At 49.1% G+C, this 19716-nt stretch overlaps 1 protein-coding gene across 1 annotated transcript in view; it reads right to left on the bottom strand.

Moving 5' to 3' along the window:
- cdkal1 (CDK5 regulatory subunit associated protein 1-like 1) overlaps nucleotides 1-19716 on the bottom strand; it is a 341623-nt gene that overhangs the window by 200991 nt on the left and 120916 nt on the right. Inside the window, exon 7 of the mRNA XM_080540862.1 lies at nucleotides 13946-14066. Within this exon, the coding sequence (XP_080396988.1) occupies nucleotides 13946-14066 (121 nt within the window). The remainder of the gene's footprint in view (nucleotides 1-13945; nucleotides 14067-19716) is intronic.

The following is a 19716-nucleotide window of genomic DNA, read 5'->3' as shown; positions in this document are numbered from 1 at the left end:
AACTCACAGTTCATCGTTAGACGTTCAAGAGAGCGACTGCGAAGGTGTCAAAGAGCGGGGCGAGTCGACGCGTTCAGTGGCGGAGCGTGATAGCATTGCCCAATTCTTTGAGGTCCATTAGAGAGACATTGGTCAGTCAAGCTTGCATAACGCTGATAAATAGCCCCCCCTCCTCCCCCCCTCCGCCCCATTCTAATGTCTTCACCATCATAGTCTCCAATAAAGTGTGTCTGAGGCGGAGGGTAAATAAATAAATAAAAGGCCCCAGTAATTCTGGTGGTGGAGGGGGGAGAAAAAATGATCATTCCTCTTTCACGGGCCAAAACACTAATGACAAAGTCTACAAAACGATTGTAAACGCCGGGGCTTGTTTATGGCTGTTGAGGCATCACGCCTCAGCGCCTCACAATAGGCATTTTACTGTCACTAACTCCCCCGGGCTACACACCAGGAACACCAAATGGAGAGCCCGGCGTTCCTCAACACAAAGCCATCAAAAATAAATGTAAGGATGCTAATAACGTTATATATCAAACACGGGGATGAATGTTTAAAAACACTTAAGTCGTTTTCCAATAAAGTTTTGACAAGCTGAACTTTCGCCCGAGGCCAAAACAAGGGACTGACGTAATTTGGACTTGTGAGTGCGGAGGGATAACAAATAAATCCTTGTTTTAAGGAGTTTATCTATAGTGCACCGCACAGCACATACTGCACGGTATTGTGTATTTTTGCAATTGGATACTTTTTTCTTTCCCAGAACAACCAGTGTCATGTTCAAAAGAGCTGATGTTGACAGTGGAAGTGGGGGGGGAAAATTGAAACGGAACACCATCTTGGATGAAATTATTCTGTACACAACAATTTGAGTGTAAAGTATCTCCATTTCCAACTCTTTCAAGAGATTAAACATACCCATACATCACAGACGTGACATAAACATTTCGACAATATCCCGGCTATGCGCTATGTTCTGCTTACATGTAACAAGCTTTAAGACAAACAAAACGTCAAATGAAAAAGAAGTGCTGGCTCCCCCCGTTTCCATCACCCTAATGTGTTCTCATTCCATAAGGAAGGAGATGGGGTGGACACGGGAGCCTCGGCTTCTCACCACCCTTAACTGGAAAGATAAATAGACACGTCTGAGTTCCCAGCACAACAAGCTGCCTGGAGCCGCGGCATGCTAGCTCTGCCACTCTGCAAACTAGGTTAGCAATCCTCCCAGGTGTTGTTCCAGCTGAAGCGCTGGCTTCAGGGGTCACCATTACGGGGTCACCCTCCGCCTGCCGCCTGACAGGCCGCTACATCATCACGCTTGGGGCCTCGCCACAGTCCGACTCCTGCTACGGGCCCCAAATTCAGTCCCTTTCCCGTCTCCCTGGGACGGCTCATCTGATTACAGGGACCTAGAGTGCTTGTTCTCTACATGTGTTCAGTCTTCCAATGTCAATGAGTGATGGAGGTTAGCTATGTTTAGAGTCAACAGTCCCAGTGATGCAATTGATCCCGTCAATGCCATTCACTGTTGGCATTTATAATAATAATAAAAAAAGAAAAGCTTGTTTAAAAAGGTCCAAGTAGTGCTAAATAGCTATGATACATTGTAGCATTGTTTTGGTCTAAGCAAATCGGTTTTGGTGTCGTGGTGGAGAACTTGCCATTATGTACTTATTTTATTCTATGTATTTGCACCAATAGAAAGACAGTTTGTACACAATAAAACAAACACAACAACAGTATATGCAATTGAATTATGACCCCCTTTGTGGTGACATAACATAGATTCAACAGTGTGGACAAACAAAGAAAAGTTCATATACAATTAAGACCCAAAAGAGGTCAAAGAAAGGAAGATGCTAATTCAAACATAAAGCTACTGGATGATGTTTTTTTTTAAACAATGACTTTACCTTACCTTCGTCATATTCATTTATAAGCTACTCACACAGTTCTGGTCGCTTTAATTCGGAGCAAAGACTCAATATTCACTGTATGAGCAAATGAAGTGCTGTACCATATTTGACCCCTCACATTAGCTACTCTTTATGGAAATGATCTGTTTAAATAGTGAATCGTTAGCCTACACCTCATGGCTGAAGGAGATTCATTCAGAAACACATGGTGTGGTACCATACTGTAGGTCAAACATACCTTCCAACATATTCATGAACCCAGCTCCTAAGCAATCAGGCTTTTTATTATGTTCTTATTTAACCAGTTACCACTGCCAACACATCCACGTAGCTACAGGGCATCTGAGAATTCCACTCTATTGAATCACTTTATTTTTTTAATGGGGCAAAATTAATAGGAGTAGAAATCAATTTAATTTGATTTAATAGGTGTAGAAATTAATATCAAATCTAATGAAACTAATATTGTAAATCAATTTGAAATTTAATTTAATTTAATTTAATAGGTACTCCCAGGTGTCACACTACCAAACCTGCTTGGTTCAAAAATATGTTTGGACTTTTTGTGTCTAATGCAGCATAACTAATCAAAGATTTCAGAGTCAAAAGCAGAGGCCTTTGGTAAAGTTAACCAAATACCCCCCAAAAAAATACAACGAACAGAAACCGATTCAGGTGGGTAGAAGGCATAGGAGGCATGTCTTCGTTCTTCTAAACAGTAGTACCACTGAACACATTCTAAGCCAAACACGAGGAGTTATTTTACCCATCTCATGACATCATTCAACTGAAAGGTGTTCGCTAGGATAAAGCACAACGCTGTTGCAGAGCATTGACGCTGGCAGTTGGAGTCCTATTTCCAGTCCTATTTTATGCCTCCAGTCTAAAACACATCCAGTGTTGTCGTCATTTCTGGATGAGGGATCTACTGAGGGAAAAAGATTTACAGGATATCACAGCTGGCTTTGGATTGGATGTTGGCCAACGGGAATGTGCGAGATCCGCCAAGCCATAAGACCTAATGCTTTTTTACATTTCACTTCGTCAACGTGATAACAATAAAACACCAGACCAGAACCTCCGCCAACAAAACGACTAACAGCCAGGGACTTTTCTTTTCTGGTTTTGTCCGTGTGGGGTTGGGTTTTTGTATTTGTTGTTTACTCTCTACAGTGTGTGCTGTTTATCTGGTCAAATGCTTCCATAATGACGCGCGCGCCGCGAGACGGAGTAGAGGGAGTGTAAATAATATGTATTTGTGAAGAGCACTTAGGCATAGTTAGGCGTTGTGGGAGAGAGAGATGATGGCAATATCCTCTGAGCATGACCGTAAAATGAAGAAGACATGCTTTTTTAGACGTCTTTTTTTAGAGCGTCTCGGGTACGGTTCCATTTTAATGGCTGAAGTTTACCAGAGGAGTGTTGACACGCCGCGACTGAGTCCTCTCTCTCTCTCTCTCTCTCTCTCTCTCTCTCTCTCTCTCTCTCTCTCTCTCTCTCTCTCTCTCTCTCTCTCTCTCTGTCTCTCTCTCTCTGTCTCTGTCTCTCTCTCTCTGTCTCTCTCTCTCTGTCTCTCCGTGCAATAACAGGCTCCTCTGAGCAGACAATGCCTGTCAATGTCCTGGTGTCGTGAGAGGAGCCCACGTGGCCGTCATATGGCTCTCGTGGTTTTGGAAGGAAAAGTTCATGAAGCATTCGGCCGACGGCGACATGTTAATCTGACCTTTTCGCTGGGAAAAGCGGTCGTAGGGCTCCTCGGAAAAACACCCCAGACCCTTCGGGGGTCTGTAAACAACCTGCATGCAAAGCTGCCCCCCCCGCCCGCCCCCCGCTCCCCCCCATACAGCGGTAGAATAAAACTGGCATGTTATCAGTGATCTGGGAATACAAATGAAAGGATGAGAAGAAGCTTAAGAGAAGACGAAAAAAAAAAAGAAGAAAGAAAGACATCTAGAGTGGGAACTGGACTGTCCGAGCCCTGGAGGATGGATGTTCTCAATGAAACGTCCACACACACCGATGCTGCAGATAAGCCAGGGGAGAGACGTGAGGAGAGGACTCCTCCACACCCATCCATCACAGCGAGACGGAACATAAACATCTCACATGCACCACAGCCATCTAGTGAGAGAGAGGGGAGCTCGGGCGCCGAGCCCAAGAGTCCCTTAACACCCAAAGCCAAAAGGGAAGGCTAGAAGTAGGTTGTTTGGCTGTACATTCGAAACAAATCCAAAACAAAAGAACAAATCAATCGTTTTTTCACTGGACCGGGGTTAAACAGCTGTCGACGCTGCCGCATGGTATATCTTATTCAATGCGTCAGCTCTGTTTTAACAAATACAGCCATGCAACCCCCCCCCCCCCCCTCCCTTCTCTCTCTCCCTGAAACATTCCGGGTCTCCATTCCTCAGCTCCATAACAGTTTATGGACGTCAGACATACAACTCAGCGATCGCCTAAGGTCAGGGAGACGGAGAGAGAAGAAAACACACTAGCGGGGAGCTGGGGGGGGGTTGGTGGGGGGGGAAAGTTCCATAATGGTTTAATCATTTTCTCTCCAAATGAGAGCGGAGCTTGAGGACAGAGGAGCCGCCTGAGATGCTGATAAGTGGGGAGAGTGAATGACTGATAGTCTGTCTCAGGCCCGGAGGGAAAAAAAGCCCCCCAGGCGCAGTTTCACCCACCCAAACAAAGACCTCTCTATCTGACCAGGCAGCAAATGTCAGGACTGATGTCACGGCCTACCTCAAAAGAAAATTAAAACTGAGAATCCCCTCATCTTTCGCTGACGAACGAGGGAGAATTGTCGTCTTTGGACTTTGGCCCTCGCCGTGTAGGCCAAATGGAGATTGTTCTAACACACAACAACAACACACGTACACGCACACGCACACACACACACACACACACAACACACACCACACACACCATACACACCACACACACACCACACACCACACACACCACACACACACACACACTGCCTTTTATGTAAATGAAAACAGAGGCGGGTTTGATCTGAATGACAAGAAAGTGGTGACAGGAAGCGGCCGCCCGGCAGACAGCGTAGGCCTCGTGTGACGTGGATGCGGAGTGACGGTTTATTTTCGTCAACGGGTTCTGCCTGTTTAATTTCGAGTCACAGCACCTGAATTATTTAACGGGCACTTTAGCTCATGTCTGATGGCCTCGGAGCGGGGACCCGCTGTGCCGTTCCAGCTGACGGACGCTGCAAGTGACCTTAGTCGGCCGTGTGAATGCCGGCTGTTACTTCAGCGTGCTTCGTCATAATGGGCCTTTTCTACCACCACCACCACCACCACCACCACCACCACCACCACCACCACCACAACAACAACAACAACAACAACAACAACTCTGTCTGTGTTAAGATTGGAAAATCTCAATTCAAAGACTTCTTCTAGAAAATACTAGACTACCGGTTCTCAGAAACTCTGTCTATTTTCTGTCTATTTTCCCCCATCAAATCAAGTGACACGGAGGAATGGAGTCGCTAGGTAGCTTGCCGTGTGCTGTCCTCAGAGTGCAGGTCACGGTAGGGTGGTGGTGGAGGAGGAGGGAGGAGAGGGTGGAGGAGGGAGGAGAGGGAGAGAGAGCGTGCGTGGCAGACAGAGCACTGCTGAGACACAAGGGCATTACCCGGCTGATCCCGTAACGAGCACCCTGCTTGAGACAACTCGCTGGGAAAACACGTGGGAGTGACGTCTCTTAAAGCTAAACAGGCCATCTGGAGGAAAAGTGTCTGCCTGTCTGTCTGGCTGGCTGTATGTCTGTCTGCCTGGCTGGCTGGCTGCCCATCTGTCTGTTTGTCTGTCTGTCTGTCTGCCCTTCTGCCCGTCTGTCTGCCCGTCTGCCTGCCTGCCTGCCTGCCTGCCTGCCTGCCTGCCTGTCTTCCTGCCTGTGTGTCTGCCTGTCTCTCTGCCCGTCTGTCTGTCTGCCCGCCTGCCCGCCTGTCTGTCTGTCTGTTTGTTTGTATGTCTGTCTGTCTGCCTGCCTGTCTGCCTGTCTCTCTGCCTGTCTGCCTGCCTGTCTGCCAGTCGCTCCCATCATCACAACATTCTGACTAAGCAAGACTGGCGGGGGCCAGCTGACCAATAGCGTGTGGGCAGAGTGTTGCCAGGGTGACAGGTAGAGCCAGAGGATGTCTGTTAGATCATCGTCCTCATGTGTGATTTTAGGGCCAAATCTAATCAGCCAAATGTAATCAGCTTAATGGGCTCTTTATGTAGTGAAGATAAATGAGAGATGTAATACTGTATCTGCTGGTAGCCATTAGGTGATAGTGCATAAACAAACATGTCATTGTTGTTGCCTGTATTTCGAGTCGCCCTTCAATTATCAACAGGTGCCATTGGAGTACATAATATGGATATACATAATGACATATTATGTTTGTTGCTGCTTTGATATTCAAATGGCCCCCACCTGCTGCGTGTCCTGATAATCACATACAGTATGAACGCAGATCTCTTCAGCACTCTACAATAATTGATCATGTCAACAACAGATACACTATTTAGGGTAATTGTCATCACTTTTGTCATCAAATTAATAATCATAATAATTTAAATAATTAATGAAAAACCACCAAAGGTGTAGAAAAACAACACGTTGATCAGCCTTTGGTCAAAGCTGCCCCCCCCCCCCCCCCCCCCCCCCCCCTCCCCCATACACACACAGACCACCAAACACGAATCTACTACTGTTAAACACCCCACTGCATCTGTGGCTTTCTGGGTAGACCACCACACCAGGCCTGTCCTCACTGCTCATGTGACCTGACGTCCCCCCCCTTCCGCTGATGTTGTTCTGGCCTGGGAGACGGACGAGCACTGGGGCGGAGCGCTGTCCCATCATCACGGAGCCACAGCCATGCAGGGGTCACCGAGAGAGGAACACGGGGGGGGGGTACCCTGTGTCACTCATTGATCTGTGAGCCAAACCGGTCAGACCGCCCCCCCACGCCCCCTGAAGGGCACGCCAGAGAGGAGGGGGAGGAGTCTACTGTATGGGCACAGAACAGCCCTGAGGTAACGAAAGTACCCGAAATCAACACTGGGGCAGTTTCCTTACCTTTGGCTTGGCGCCTTGTCACCTTTTTACTGGGTAGACTTGTTTATGAGGCACGGTAAAACAAATTAAAAGAAATATGCATGTGAGAGACAGAGGGAGAGGTAGAGAGGGAGAGAGAGGAGGAGAGAGAGAAGGAGAGAGAGAGAGAGAAGGAGAGAGAGAGAAAGAGAGAGAAAGTGAGAGAGGGAAGGAGAGGGAGAGAGGGAGGGAAAGAGAGAGAGAGGAAAGGTGAGAGAGGGAGGGAGAGGGGGAGAGGGAAAGAGAGAGAGAGAAAGTGAGAGAGGGAGGGAGAGGGAGAGAGGGAGAAAGAGAAAGAGAGAGAGAGGGAGAGAAAGGGAGAGGGAGAGGAAGAGATCGAGAAAGAGGGAAAGAGAGGGAGCATACATGTTGTGTCCGGTGTCACAAGTCATCACAAACAAAGGGGGCGTGACCGTCAGCGGGGAGAGGTCAGACGGCCGTCTGAAGCTCAACAGCAGGTCGGACGGCCAGGGGTCAAAAGGTCAGGGAGTCAAGGCTATGGCAGGCAGTCAGTCTGGGGGTTGGACCTCACTCAGCGTGAGTGGCAGATCCATTTGGTGCGCGCCACACATCAGACTGTATTAGGCTGGCTGTGGGACTCTGGGATTAAGGACACCTAAGAAGCTTTGCAACCAGAAATGATCGCTTGAGCCGGGGGTTTTTTTACGGTAGCGTCTGAGGAGGGTGACACTTCTCACCGTTCAGGCACGGCGAGGAATAGAGGCGCCACTTATCTCTGTAGAAGACAGTCTAGACACTGCTGACATACAAGGGGACCGGGTGGAACACTCAAATAGAATAAAGTGTTTGAGTTTTTGAGGCGACCGAAAAAAGAATGGTCTCTTTGTTTTGTCTGTATTATGATATTGTTCTAATAACTAACCTAACCCTTTTTTTTCTTCTTTTTTTTTACGAGCCACAATAAACAACAGTGTAAGATAACACTTGTATAACGCCGAAGCCGAAAGACTTTCAGTGAGACTGGACGAGACGTGAGGGTAATTTACTGTGGGAATCGAGCACCAAAAGTGTCCGTGTGTGGAGTGAAATTCATTCGCCTCAGATGAAAGCTTGGCTGAGGCCAACGAGATTACGAGTCCTTGCATGAGATTCCACTTCGCTCATAACTCAGAATCCATGTGGCAAAAAAGAGGTTGTTTACACGCTGGAGGGGCTGTGCTTCAACATACCAAGGAGTGAGCAGCTACAGCACACTTCACACGTCTGTCTCTGGGTCTGTCTGTCTCTGGGTCTGTCTGTCTCTGGGTCTGTCCCTGGGTCTGTCTGTCTCTGGGTCTGTCTGTCCCTGGGTCTGTCTGTCTCTGGGTCTGTCTGTCTCTGGGTCTGTCCCTGGGTCTGTCTGTCTCTGGGTCTGTCTGTCCCTGGGTCTGTCTGTCTCTGGGTCTGTCTGTCTCTGGGTCTGTCCCTGGGTCTGTCTGTCTCTGGGTCTGTCTGTCTCGGGGTCTGTCTGTCTCTGGGTCTGTCTGTCTCTGGGTCTGTCCCCGTCAGCTAGGGTGAGGATGGAGCATACACACACACACACACACCCGCCCGCACACACACACACACACACACACACACACACACACACACACACACACACACACACACACACACACACACACACACACACACACACACATGCCTGCAGTACAGCAGGGGGGAGGATGGAGCAGACACACACACACACACACACACACACACACACACACACAGACACAGACACACACAGACACTCACACACACACACACACAGACACAGACACAGACACAGACACAGACACAGACACAGACACAGACACAGACACAGACACAGACACAGACACAGACACAGACACAGACACAGACACAGACACACTCTCACACACACACACAGACACAGACACAGACACAGACACAGACACAGACACAGACACAGACACAGACACAGACACAGACACAGACACAGACACAGACACAGACACAGACACACTCACACTCACACTCACACACACACACACACACACACACACACACAGTCGTGTGTACGGTACAAAAGGTTCCATAAAAGCCTCTACCCTAAATCAACCCACCTGTCTAGTTTATATGTTTATATGCCCCCAATGAAATATTCAATTAAAACATATTGTTTTAAAGCATATTGGTTGTAAATACCTACAAAAAAAATAAAAGGTGTTTATCTCCAACAAATTAAAGTCACATTGTGCGTGTTTGTTTGCTCTTCTCTCTCTGCGGTAATGTGTTTGACTAAGCATCTACAGCAGGACGGTAAGAGCTAAGAGCATTACGCACTCAGATCAGTCGGAATATAAATCAAAGAGCGCCGGGGAAGCGCCAGATATTTGACCCTAATCTCATCCTCACATCAAAACAAACATTTGCGGATTCAATTACCCTGCCTAAATACCAACAGCGGATCCCGGCTCCTCCGCTACCTAATATACCGTTTTCCATATCCGAATCGTATGCTGGTTTTCCTAATCTAATTCCGAATGTAAAAAATGCTTTCAAAGATCTCCCGTGAGAGTCATCAAATATGGCAAAGGCAAGTCATAAAAAAACCAACAACAACAAAAAACAGCAAGCTCCCATATCTACACTTTCCCACTAAGGAAATAAGACTTTGGCATCTCCAGGTGTCGTTTTCATCTCGTTCCGTTTCTAAGTGTCACTGGGAGAGGAGTTACCTAATTAACCTGCCGCTATGCTGGGGAATTTGTGACGCCGCTGTTGTACAAACTGACAGATTAAAAGGTACGACATCAAAGGGATGGGGGAGGCTGTCCCCAGGTCCTCCCAGACTCCTCTGGGGTGTCGCGGCAAGAACACACGGGATGGGAGGGGGACCTGGTTTCTCTAGGTATCCGCCAGGGGACCGAGCTGAACACACACACACACACACACACACACACACACACAGACACACACACAGACACAGACACAGACACAGACACAGAGACACACACAGAGACACACACGCACACACACACACACACACGAGCTGTGCACAAACGCAAACACACACAGGCACGCGCACACGTTTTGACTCGCTGTACTGCATGATGTTTACACTCCCATGTTTGCATCTGGAATTGTCTTGCTGGGCTAATTGAATCCTGCTTAATCTGTGAGGTCATCCGCTGAGCAGAAGCCCTGGCTAGCTCCCAGTCTAACACTCCTCCTAGTCTAACATCCTCCAGTCTAACACTCCTCCTAGTCTAACATCCTCCAGTCTAACCTCCAGTCTAACCTCCAGTCTCACCTCCAGTCTAACCTCCAGTCTAACATCCTCCAGTGAGAGACAGAGACACGGTCCCTTCTCTACTACCACCAGTGACTCTATTACCGTGCTTATTTATCAGCTGATACAGTGGCTGCCAAAGTCCGTCTGGCATAACGAGCTGACCCCTGCGCTGCTACCCTCCCGACGCTACCCTCCCGACGCTAGCCTCCCGACGCTAGCCTTGTTATTGACTCCAATCCGGGCACGTGACGGCGAGGCAGTTTGCTTAACGTGCTGCTTAACAAGCACCGCTATCCTCTCCTCTCCGGCGCAGAGGGAGAAAAGTGCTTTTTAAAGAGGTAATGGGATGATAAGTTACTCTAAAGGAGGAAGGGCAGCCCACTTAAAACAGTCCAAGTATTAAAAAAAGACATTAAAAAAAGAATATCCAGTCTGCATCCGAGTGCACGCAGGGTGTGGATGTAACGTGGTCTGGTCAGGAGGAGGAGGAGGGGGGGGAGGAGGGGGAGGAGGAGGAGGAGATGGGGGGGGGAGGAGGGGGAGGAGGAGGGGGAGGAGGGGACACCGGTCAGGTTCAAAAGGCCATCACCTCTGCAGACCCCTCGACGTCTTACGCCTCAGACCAAAAAACGACCGACACGATCGCAAGGCAGCAGAGTGATAAATTGGGTTCCATACCTCAGTGAGCGTTTTATGCTTACATCCCCGTAATCTGCCCCGCAACCCGCTGTGAACGGCGGCCCTTTACACCCCTTACAGAGGACATGCTAACCCCTCACACCAGAGGTTTACAGCGCGCTGCACACACGGGCAGCAGGAAAGGCTGCCAACCGGACAAGAAAACCTCATTTTTTTCCTTTACTTTCGAGCTGGACTTGGACAACTCTTGGGATTTAAATAGTTTGAAAAAAGCGCTAGGTAGGCATCAACACAACACCGGCCTCGTCTGGCTGGGTACCATGGGAACAGAGGGAGAGAGAGGGAGAGAGGGGAGAGAGGGAGAGAGGCGTCTGATGGACAATACAAAGGCTGTTACAGGACAGCGGAGTCCAATCTCCGGTGTGGATGCTGTCATATAGAATGCATTGGACAGGGCTGATTGATAGAACCAGGAGAGAGAGAAAAACAAAGAGCCAGCCTGGTACACAGCTGAGCAGGGGGCCCTGCCGAGAGGAGCTCTACCACCCCCTCACGCTACCTACCTACATACCTATCTACCTACCTACCTACCTACTTACCACCCCCTCACGCTACCTACCTACCTACCTACCACCCCCTCATGCTACCTACCTACCTATCACCCCCTCACGCTACCTACCTACCTACCTACCTACCACCCCCTCACGCTACCTACCTACCTACCTATCTACCTATCTACCTACCTATCTACCTACCTACCTACCTACCTACCTACCCACCTACCTACCTACCTACCTACCTACAGTACCTATCTACGTTCCAGACACAGACACAGACACACACACACACACACACACACACACACACACACACACACACACACACACAGGCCTGGGTCTAGGGGCTACCTGCTAGGTTGGGTGGAGGCAGGTCATGAGGCCTGCAGGGGGCGGTCTCCCCCGGATGACAACCTCCTCCACAGAGGTCAGAGGTCACAGCTCTGCACAGGAAGCTGATGGGGAACAGACCCTTCTCCTCACACACAACACAAGGTTGTCTGCCTTCACACGGCAGGGCCTGCCTGCCACTGAGTTCTCGTAACTGTGTGTGCGTGTGTGTGTGTGTGTGTGTGTGTGTGTCTGTGTGTGTGTGTGTGTGTGTGTGTGTGTGTGTGTGTGTGCATACCATGGTTTCACTTAAACCTAAAAGGACATCACCCAAGGTCTTCTCTGGAGCAGACAGATGATAGATGGAGGAATTACAAGCCGTCCGTCTTGATTCAAAATGGAGAAATTAGCCTCTTCCATTAAAAATTAACAACCCCATCGACGCTGAGGCACATGTGAAGTGAAAAGGCAGCTCTGTAAACACCATAAAATGGGGAGGGGGAGGAGGGGGGTGTGTGTGTGTGTGTGTGTGGGGGGGGAGGCTGTAAAACGGATCCTGCTCACACTGCACTGGGGGAGAGGGGGGAGGGGGAGGGGGAGGGGGTGACAGGCCAGAGGTAGCGACAAACAACATATAAATGTGGCAGAGATGACAGCTGGGCCCAGGCTGCGGACATGGCTGCTGACAATAGAGGGGGCCTGTGGGGGTTAGTCATGTGTTTAATTATAGCAGGGGCCTCCGCGGGGAGCCCTGCAGAGCCTCTACCACCCCCAACCCCCCATACCCAGCCTCTGCCCCCCCCTGCCCGCCACCCCCCCGTACCCAGCCTCACCGCCTCCCCTCGACGCAGGCTCCTCTGCGGTGCTCTCAGAGGAAATCTGTCTTCTCACTTCTGCTTCCCCCCCCAGAGCGAGAACGTCAACAACAAACCCGACTGCAGGCGGAGGTGACGGTGGCGTCACAACAGCCCTGGACCCATAATGAGGGTGCCACTGACGGACTGGGCAGCCTGACCACTCAAGGCAGAACCTCCAGTATAGTGTAGGGGGGGGGTAAGGGTGGAGCGGGGGGTTAATATTTAATGGGAATGTGTTTTGGCACGGATGGTTCTGCCTTCCCTCCCTAATGACAACAGGGGGGGGGGGACGGGGGGGACTTTCCCAAAGCCTCACTCACAGAGTCAGCATGAACAGATTCCACCCTTAGTAACCCGACACCAGACAACAACAAATATGTCAAGACTGTTCCATTGCAGATTACACTACAGATTACATTGAGGGGGGGGGGGGGAGGAGTTTCAGCTTGAATGCGAGAGAGAAAACTGTTGAATAAAACAGCCTCTGTTGCTGCTTGAACAACAATGACCTTGTTTATGTACAGGTGTGTTGTGTTGTTGCCCAACACCCTGCATGGTGATTTTCCAGGCCCACAGGTAAAACGTGATGTATGTAGTCAGTCAAGGAACACGTTAAGGCCTTAGGAATTCAGTGACTCAGGTTTAAGAACAGCGCTCAAACAAACAGTCTCGAGGAGAGGAGAAGAAGGGGAGAGAAGAGAAGAGGTCGTACCGTGTTTACCCCCTCTATGGGATGGACGGCTTACTGCGGCAGTTATTTCCTTCATGAATACATGAAGCCGCGTTTCATGGAGCGGGACAAGGACACGTCTCCACTCTTTCATAACCGGGGCTACAAGTGTCCTTCGCCATCTTATGAAAAGTTTATGTTGTTTTTCTGTTTGAATGCAGAGGAGTCCAATTAAATCTCGAAATACGCGGGGGGAACCTAGCGATAAATTCATCTGCGACGCAAACATATGTATTCCTGTGACACACGGACACACACACAAACACATACACGCGCACGCACGCATGCACGCGCACACACACACACACACACACACACACACAAACAGAAAGCAGAATGTCTAAATGGATATAATCAAAAGCCCAGAGGGGTTCAGATGGTTTTGGGAGTGTGTGTGTGTGTGTGTGTGAGTGTGTGTGTGTGCGTGTGTGTGTGCGTGCGTGCGTGCGTGCATGTGCGTGGGCGACATCACACCGTGTCGGCGGGACGGCGAACGAAATTGAATTCTCAGGTGTCGCTGAATATTTTATGAAGCGGGTTTGGGGGGAAAAACAGCTTACCCTGTATTGATGGAAATGATTTCTATCAGTGGGTTCTTCCTAATCTTCGGCAAATCCAATCGCGCTCCCCCCAACCGCTTTCCATTATCCTTCTTCTGACCCAACAGCCGCACCGAGTGACCTTCAAATGAAAACAAAATAAATACGAGTCACAAACACTTCAGCGGGAATACATTACGGAGAGGCTAATGCAGACCTCCCCTCTCTCTCTCTGTACCCCCCTGTACAGCTGGAACAATGAGCCCACCGAGGATTATTTACATTGTTGGTGGATGAAAGACGGGAGAGATGGGAGATGGGGAGATTCTAGGAGAGGATAGAGGACACCTGGGTGAGAGATGGAGGGATGGAGGTATGGGGGGGGGGTTGTTTGGCGACCTCACAGCAAACCTTCGCATTCAGACAGAGGAGTTTTCACAATGGAAAACCTAGAGAGAGATTCCCTCCATTGTGCCTCCGTTCCGCGACGTGTTGTTCAGATCAGACAGAACAGTACAGAGGAACGTGGGGCCGTTGTTGCCGAGCAGACGAGACGTGGAAACTGATGGGTACAATGAAAGCGGATCACAAAATGCCCATGGCCTCCTCCGAGGTGTAGAAAACGTCACGCAAAATGAATACATATACGAACGTCTGTCTGGGCCTTCAGGAGCGTGTCTTCACATAACCATCGCGCCGTACCAACTTTATGTTGAACCAGAAGCCTCAGAGCACACTTTCCCAATAACGCCTAACCCCGTCGCACGAGCTAAAAGCAACACTTTTATGAATGCTTTAGGCCCTAGCTATATGTATTAGATGAAAGCACCGGAGGAGGAATTGACATCATGTATTCCAGCACATTCTGCGGTCTCACCGTGAGGGCAGAGAGCAGAAATATTGATTGGAAGATAAAAGTGACAATCTACAGGGGGGAGGGGGAGGGGGGGGGGGAGTCAATCTCTCAAGCGTGACCTAGGACATAATATTGCAGTACACTAGGGGAGGGGAAAACTTCCGCAGCCGAGCGTGGAAGAGCATCGGGGACGATTCATCCTGCTCCCTCAGAGCTGAGTCTGGGATCACAGGAACCCCAACGTTTAGTCATGATTCCATACATACGTCCACACAGCTGTGAGCGCTCCCTCTGCGCTCTGTCTTGGTGTTCGCTTTAGAAAAGGGAATAAAACACTTCACCACAAAAGAGAGAAAAAAAAAATTCTTTTTTTTCTTAAGCGTTGAAACACTCACGCCGAGTGGTACACCAGTGGTTTACCCACCACATCCAAATTCAATTCCAGGGCTTCTCCCAACGAGTTGTCTTGGGGTAACAAATTATTTTAACGGCGAGTGGGTCCGGGCCCGACGTCGCTGGTTCGTCTCAATAAATGTGTTTACTGGAGCTGACCTGAAGTGGTAATTATTTTACAGCCAAGCGGAGACGGTGACTGATAACACTCCCCAAGCCTGACCCCTTTTTCCCTTATAAATTTAACAAGACATAAACCAATTTCAGCCATAATGGCCCATTACGACATAACTCCTGTGTTCTGGTGCCCGCTACATTCAGGTGGAGGGTTGAGAGAGGGAGAGTGGGGTTGGGGGGAGGCGGGGAGGGGGCTGTGTGTGGGGGGTGGGGGTGGGGGTGGGGGGGTAAAAAGCAGAAAGGATGATATAGCGACCCGCAGAGATCTCTCATAAGTGGTGGGACTCTCTCCACCCAGGCTGTTTAATAAAGCAGCGCAGGGAGAGAGGGGTCCGATAACAAGGCAGCTAATGCCTTTCATTGTGTCAAAGGTTCCCGTGGCCTCGCGGTGCCTCTCACATCAGAGGGAGAACCTTATTACGGCCCCCGTGCTTTCTGCATTCAGAAGTATGTGCCCGTGAACTAATTACACTTGCTAAATAATTCATACAACCCATCTACATGCAAATAATTGAGTAAGGGGAGGAAAGGGAAAGAAAAAAAAAAAAGATCCCAAGCAGAGGTATAACATGTAATTTTCTGATTCACTGGTTCTGCGAAAAAAAGTCACGGATCCAAAACCCATTGTGTTTCTCCTCCCTCCCTCCCCGCCCACCTGTCTGTTCCTGGGACGGATAAACAGAGAGAGCCGCCAGGCGCTGAGGAGGAGAGGGCGGACCCTGCTTCCCTCTGGATGTCAGACAGGGGAAGGTGTGCACTCCCAACATCAGGGCCTGGGGAGAGAGGAGGGGGGGGGGCTCCATGCTGGGGACCCTCCAACCCTCACAAGAGCTGTTCAAAGAGCACTGCTCTGCTTCGCTCTGCCCACTGACTGACTGATTGGCAGTGTCTGTCACTCCACCACACGTGCCCCCCCCCCCCCCCGCGCTTTCTCCCCCCCATCAGTGTTCAGACATGCAAACAGAATCTAAACAGCTTTTTTGACATTCTCTATACAAACCAATGGCCTTTGTGAAATATGTGTCATCTGGTTATGTGCCGTAAGTAGACACATTACCCTCTTGGTCCCCTCCCATCAAACCACTAACTGTCTCTGGTGAATTGATTTGAAAGGTAAAGAGCATAAGAGCATCGCGTCGAGAACGCCGCTATCTGAGGCCCCCGGCCATCTCAGCAGGATCTATATCAGAGGCTACCTTGAGCAATAAGGATATACAAATCGAATAAAACATGTCAGCTATGTTCTGTGTGGAAGGGAGCAAAGATCATTAGTGTGGAAGATTGCTTTCCGAGTTGAAGTCAAAAGGAAAAAATGACTTCTCTCCTAGAGTGTCTGATTTGTCGGTTTGTCGTCTGTCACAATAACAACACTGATAACTACTAGTAGTCGTAGGTCATGGTTAGAGACATTGGTTTGTCTGAGGACACCGAGCTCGTAACAGTTAGGGAAAAACAACTCTAGGTCTCAAATGATTGGAAATGCACTTCAGACATCTTCAGCTGAAGCCGTTAACTGTGAAAGGGCGACTAGACGCATACTGTACCGTGTCTAATGGTTACAAAGACAGTACGAGAGGATTTCAATGGGCTGTAATCTATTTTGAGTTGTTATGCCATTTCTTATTTTGATTTTTTTCTCTCCACGTATACAATTATCGCTTCTGTTACAGAAGCTGTGGCGCGGAGCAACAGTAAGGCAATTACACTGAGGTTAAAGCTGCCAAGAACTAATTTAGCCAATAAACACTGACTGTACGCGGGCGCTGCTGTGTCTATGTTCACCATGCAAATCCCCCTATTTGACTGATGACTGATTTGACTAGGAGATGAGTCCTGTGGTGGTAGAGTGTATGTGCAACGTGACGTCCTACCCTCCAGAGACCCCCATCACCACAACACTGACAGCTACCACAACTACACTTACTGTGTCAAGTACCGAATCAATAGACAATCAATTTCCTGTTTATGTGTGGGAGTGTACGTTCATGTCAGTCAATGAAGGAGTATGGGAGTGCGTGTGTGTGTGTGTACGCATGCACTTGTATGAGTCAGTGTGTGTACGCATGTGTGTATGAGTCAGTGTGCGTATGAGTCAAGATAATCGATATCACTGATAACTCAAGGTTACATAATGCCAGTGGATTTTAATGTTACAAACAACCATTCGACAAATAGCTATTCCTTCGACGGCCAAACATATTTGAGAAAATCAAAAAAAAAGTAATCCTCTACTCCCAGGTTCTCCACAAACAGAGACTGCAAAAAAAAAATAATAATAAGATATTAGCCATTACATACAAACATCAGGGGCACTGGCACCATTAACATAGCATTATGACATTTATGAGCGCAGTAACTGTAGGGGTAGCTAATTATGTATTTCTATGGCCCTAAATAAGTCTGAGGGAGTGAACGGTTCAGGCCATTGACCCTGTGAACAGAACTTGGCCTTCCTACAGCGTCTATAAAACTCACTCATCCCCCAGCAGGGAGGCAGGCAGGGAGGGAGGCAGGGAGGGAGGCAGACAGGGAGGGAGGCAGGGAGGCAGACAGGGAGGCAGGAATGTCTGGAGGTTCAGGAGGAGCGCTGGTGCAGGAGTAATTACACAGCCCACAAACTGGACTGGCCTGCACTGAGGGCCTCTCCTCCTCCTCCTCCTCCTCCTCCCATCCCATTTAGACGCTGCTAAGGGCCCTGAGGAACTTCCTCCTCCAAATACTTCAGCTTTTCCACAACAAAAAAATGCATTAAGAAGCAGGGAGTCTGAACACTTTTTTTTTTCTTTTTTTTTTATTTTTTATATCTCTGTATAGAATTCCCTAGAGAGGGCATAGTCGGAGTCTCATCCCAAAACATTTTCGTTTGGGTCATATTTTTCCACTACGACCTTGGGTCAATGTTGGGTTAGGGCTTCTCCCTTTTTTTTTTCTTCTCTCGCTCTCTTTTTTGGGACTCCCTCTCTCTTTCATGGGTCTAACAGTTTGATAACCCTGACAGGGAGAGAGGGGGAAAAGGACTGAAGCACAGCTTCACCTTTCAAAAAAAAAAAAAAACTGATTAGAAGAGAACGGCGGGAGAGGACAGTACCAGACCAGGAAACCAAAACAAACCAAAGAGAGAGACAGACGAGACAAAATCGGCCAGGGTCAGTTTTGAGCCTCCATACTGTCACCAGTGTTGCCTTCGCATCTGCTCCACTCTTTCTCTGGTCATTAACTGCACAAAGGGAGAGAATGAAATGAATGAAAAAAAATGTTTTTCCCCTCCCACCCATCTTCCAAAAAATCCTGACATGTGCTGCCGGGGTAACATGTCATCCTGTAACACACATGCCACGCCGCAGTGCAAACACTGGCCTGGAACAACTGGCAGAGAGGGGCTGTTGTCACTTCAGGGGCCGGAGCATTCCCAGGATGGGTCCCAAGGACTATAAATCACACTAGCAGAGGGGGGGGGCACAACCCACAATCCTGCCTGATTACTAGATGGATTTACTTCCCTAAAAATTAACCTCCAGGTCCCCTGGTTTTAAAGCTGAGACAACAGATGCCTTTTTATGTGCGTAATAAAAAGCAGTAATGATCCAAGGGAAATGATTTCCGCACAGTCCCCCCACATGCCAGAGAGGAGCAGAGCGAGAAGAAAGGAGGAGAGGGAGAGAGAGAGAGAGGGAGAGAAAGAAGAAGGGGAGGGGAGAGAGAGAGAGAGAGAGAGAGAGAGAGAGAGAGAGAGAGAGAGAGAGAGAAAGAGAGAGAAGGAGCACAACAGAGAACAGATGAGGCCTTGCTTGATGACACTTCTCTCCTGAACTTCCCCCTGTGTGTTGTCCTCTGCCGGCCGGGCGTCTGTGGGTAACGGGGGGAGAGAGGAGCTGAAGGTCAGCCTTGATACACACTCTGGCGGGGGGCTCAGATGGTCATTAATCTTCCCCCCTCCTCTCTGTGAAAGAAAAAAAAAAGAAAAAGCTCCCCAGGACTGTGTGCACGTGCGATAGGGCCTGCTGGTGCTACTGCTGCTGTTAACCCCTTAACCACCGCTGCTGCTAACGGCTGTACTGATACAGCCAGGACAGGGGAGGGGAGGGGAGGGGAGGGATCACCAGATCTGGCCCTGTTGTGTATCTATACATCAGAGGCTGCATCATCGCTAGTCATACCGACAGTAACGCCCGGGGGAGAGGAGGAGGAGGAGGAGGAGGAGGAGGGGGACATAGGGGCTAATGTAAACCACAAGTGACCTTCATTAGGGGGCTTGTCGAGGCTCGGTAACGATTTAACCGAACTTGACACAGAAAGGCATCCTAATTTGTTTTTTTCGCCCGAGCGAGAGAGAAAAACATTAAAAGTTATGGCCTTTGCTGGCAGG

Source organism: Nansenia antarctica (assembly GCF_963989245.1).
Source record: "Nansenia antarctica genome assembly, chromosome: 10".
Lineage (NCBI taxonomy): Eukaryota > Metazoa > Chordata > Actinopteri > Argentiniformes > Microstomatidae > Nansenia > Nansenia antarctica.
The sequence above is the reverse complement of the archived record's forward strand: the minus strand, read 5'-3'. Positions and strand labels throughout refer to the sequence as shown.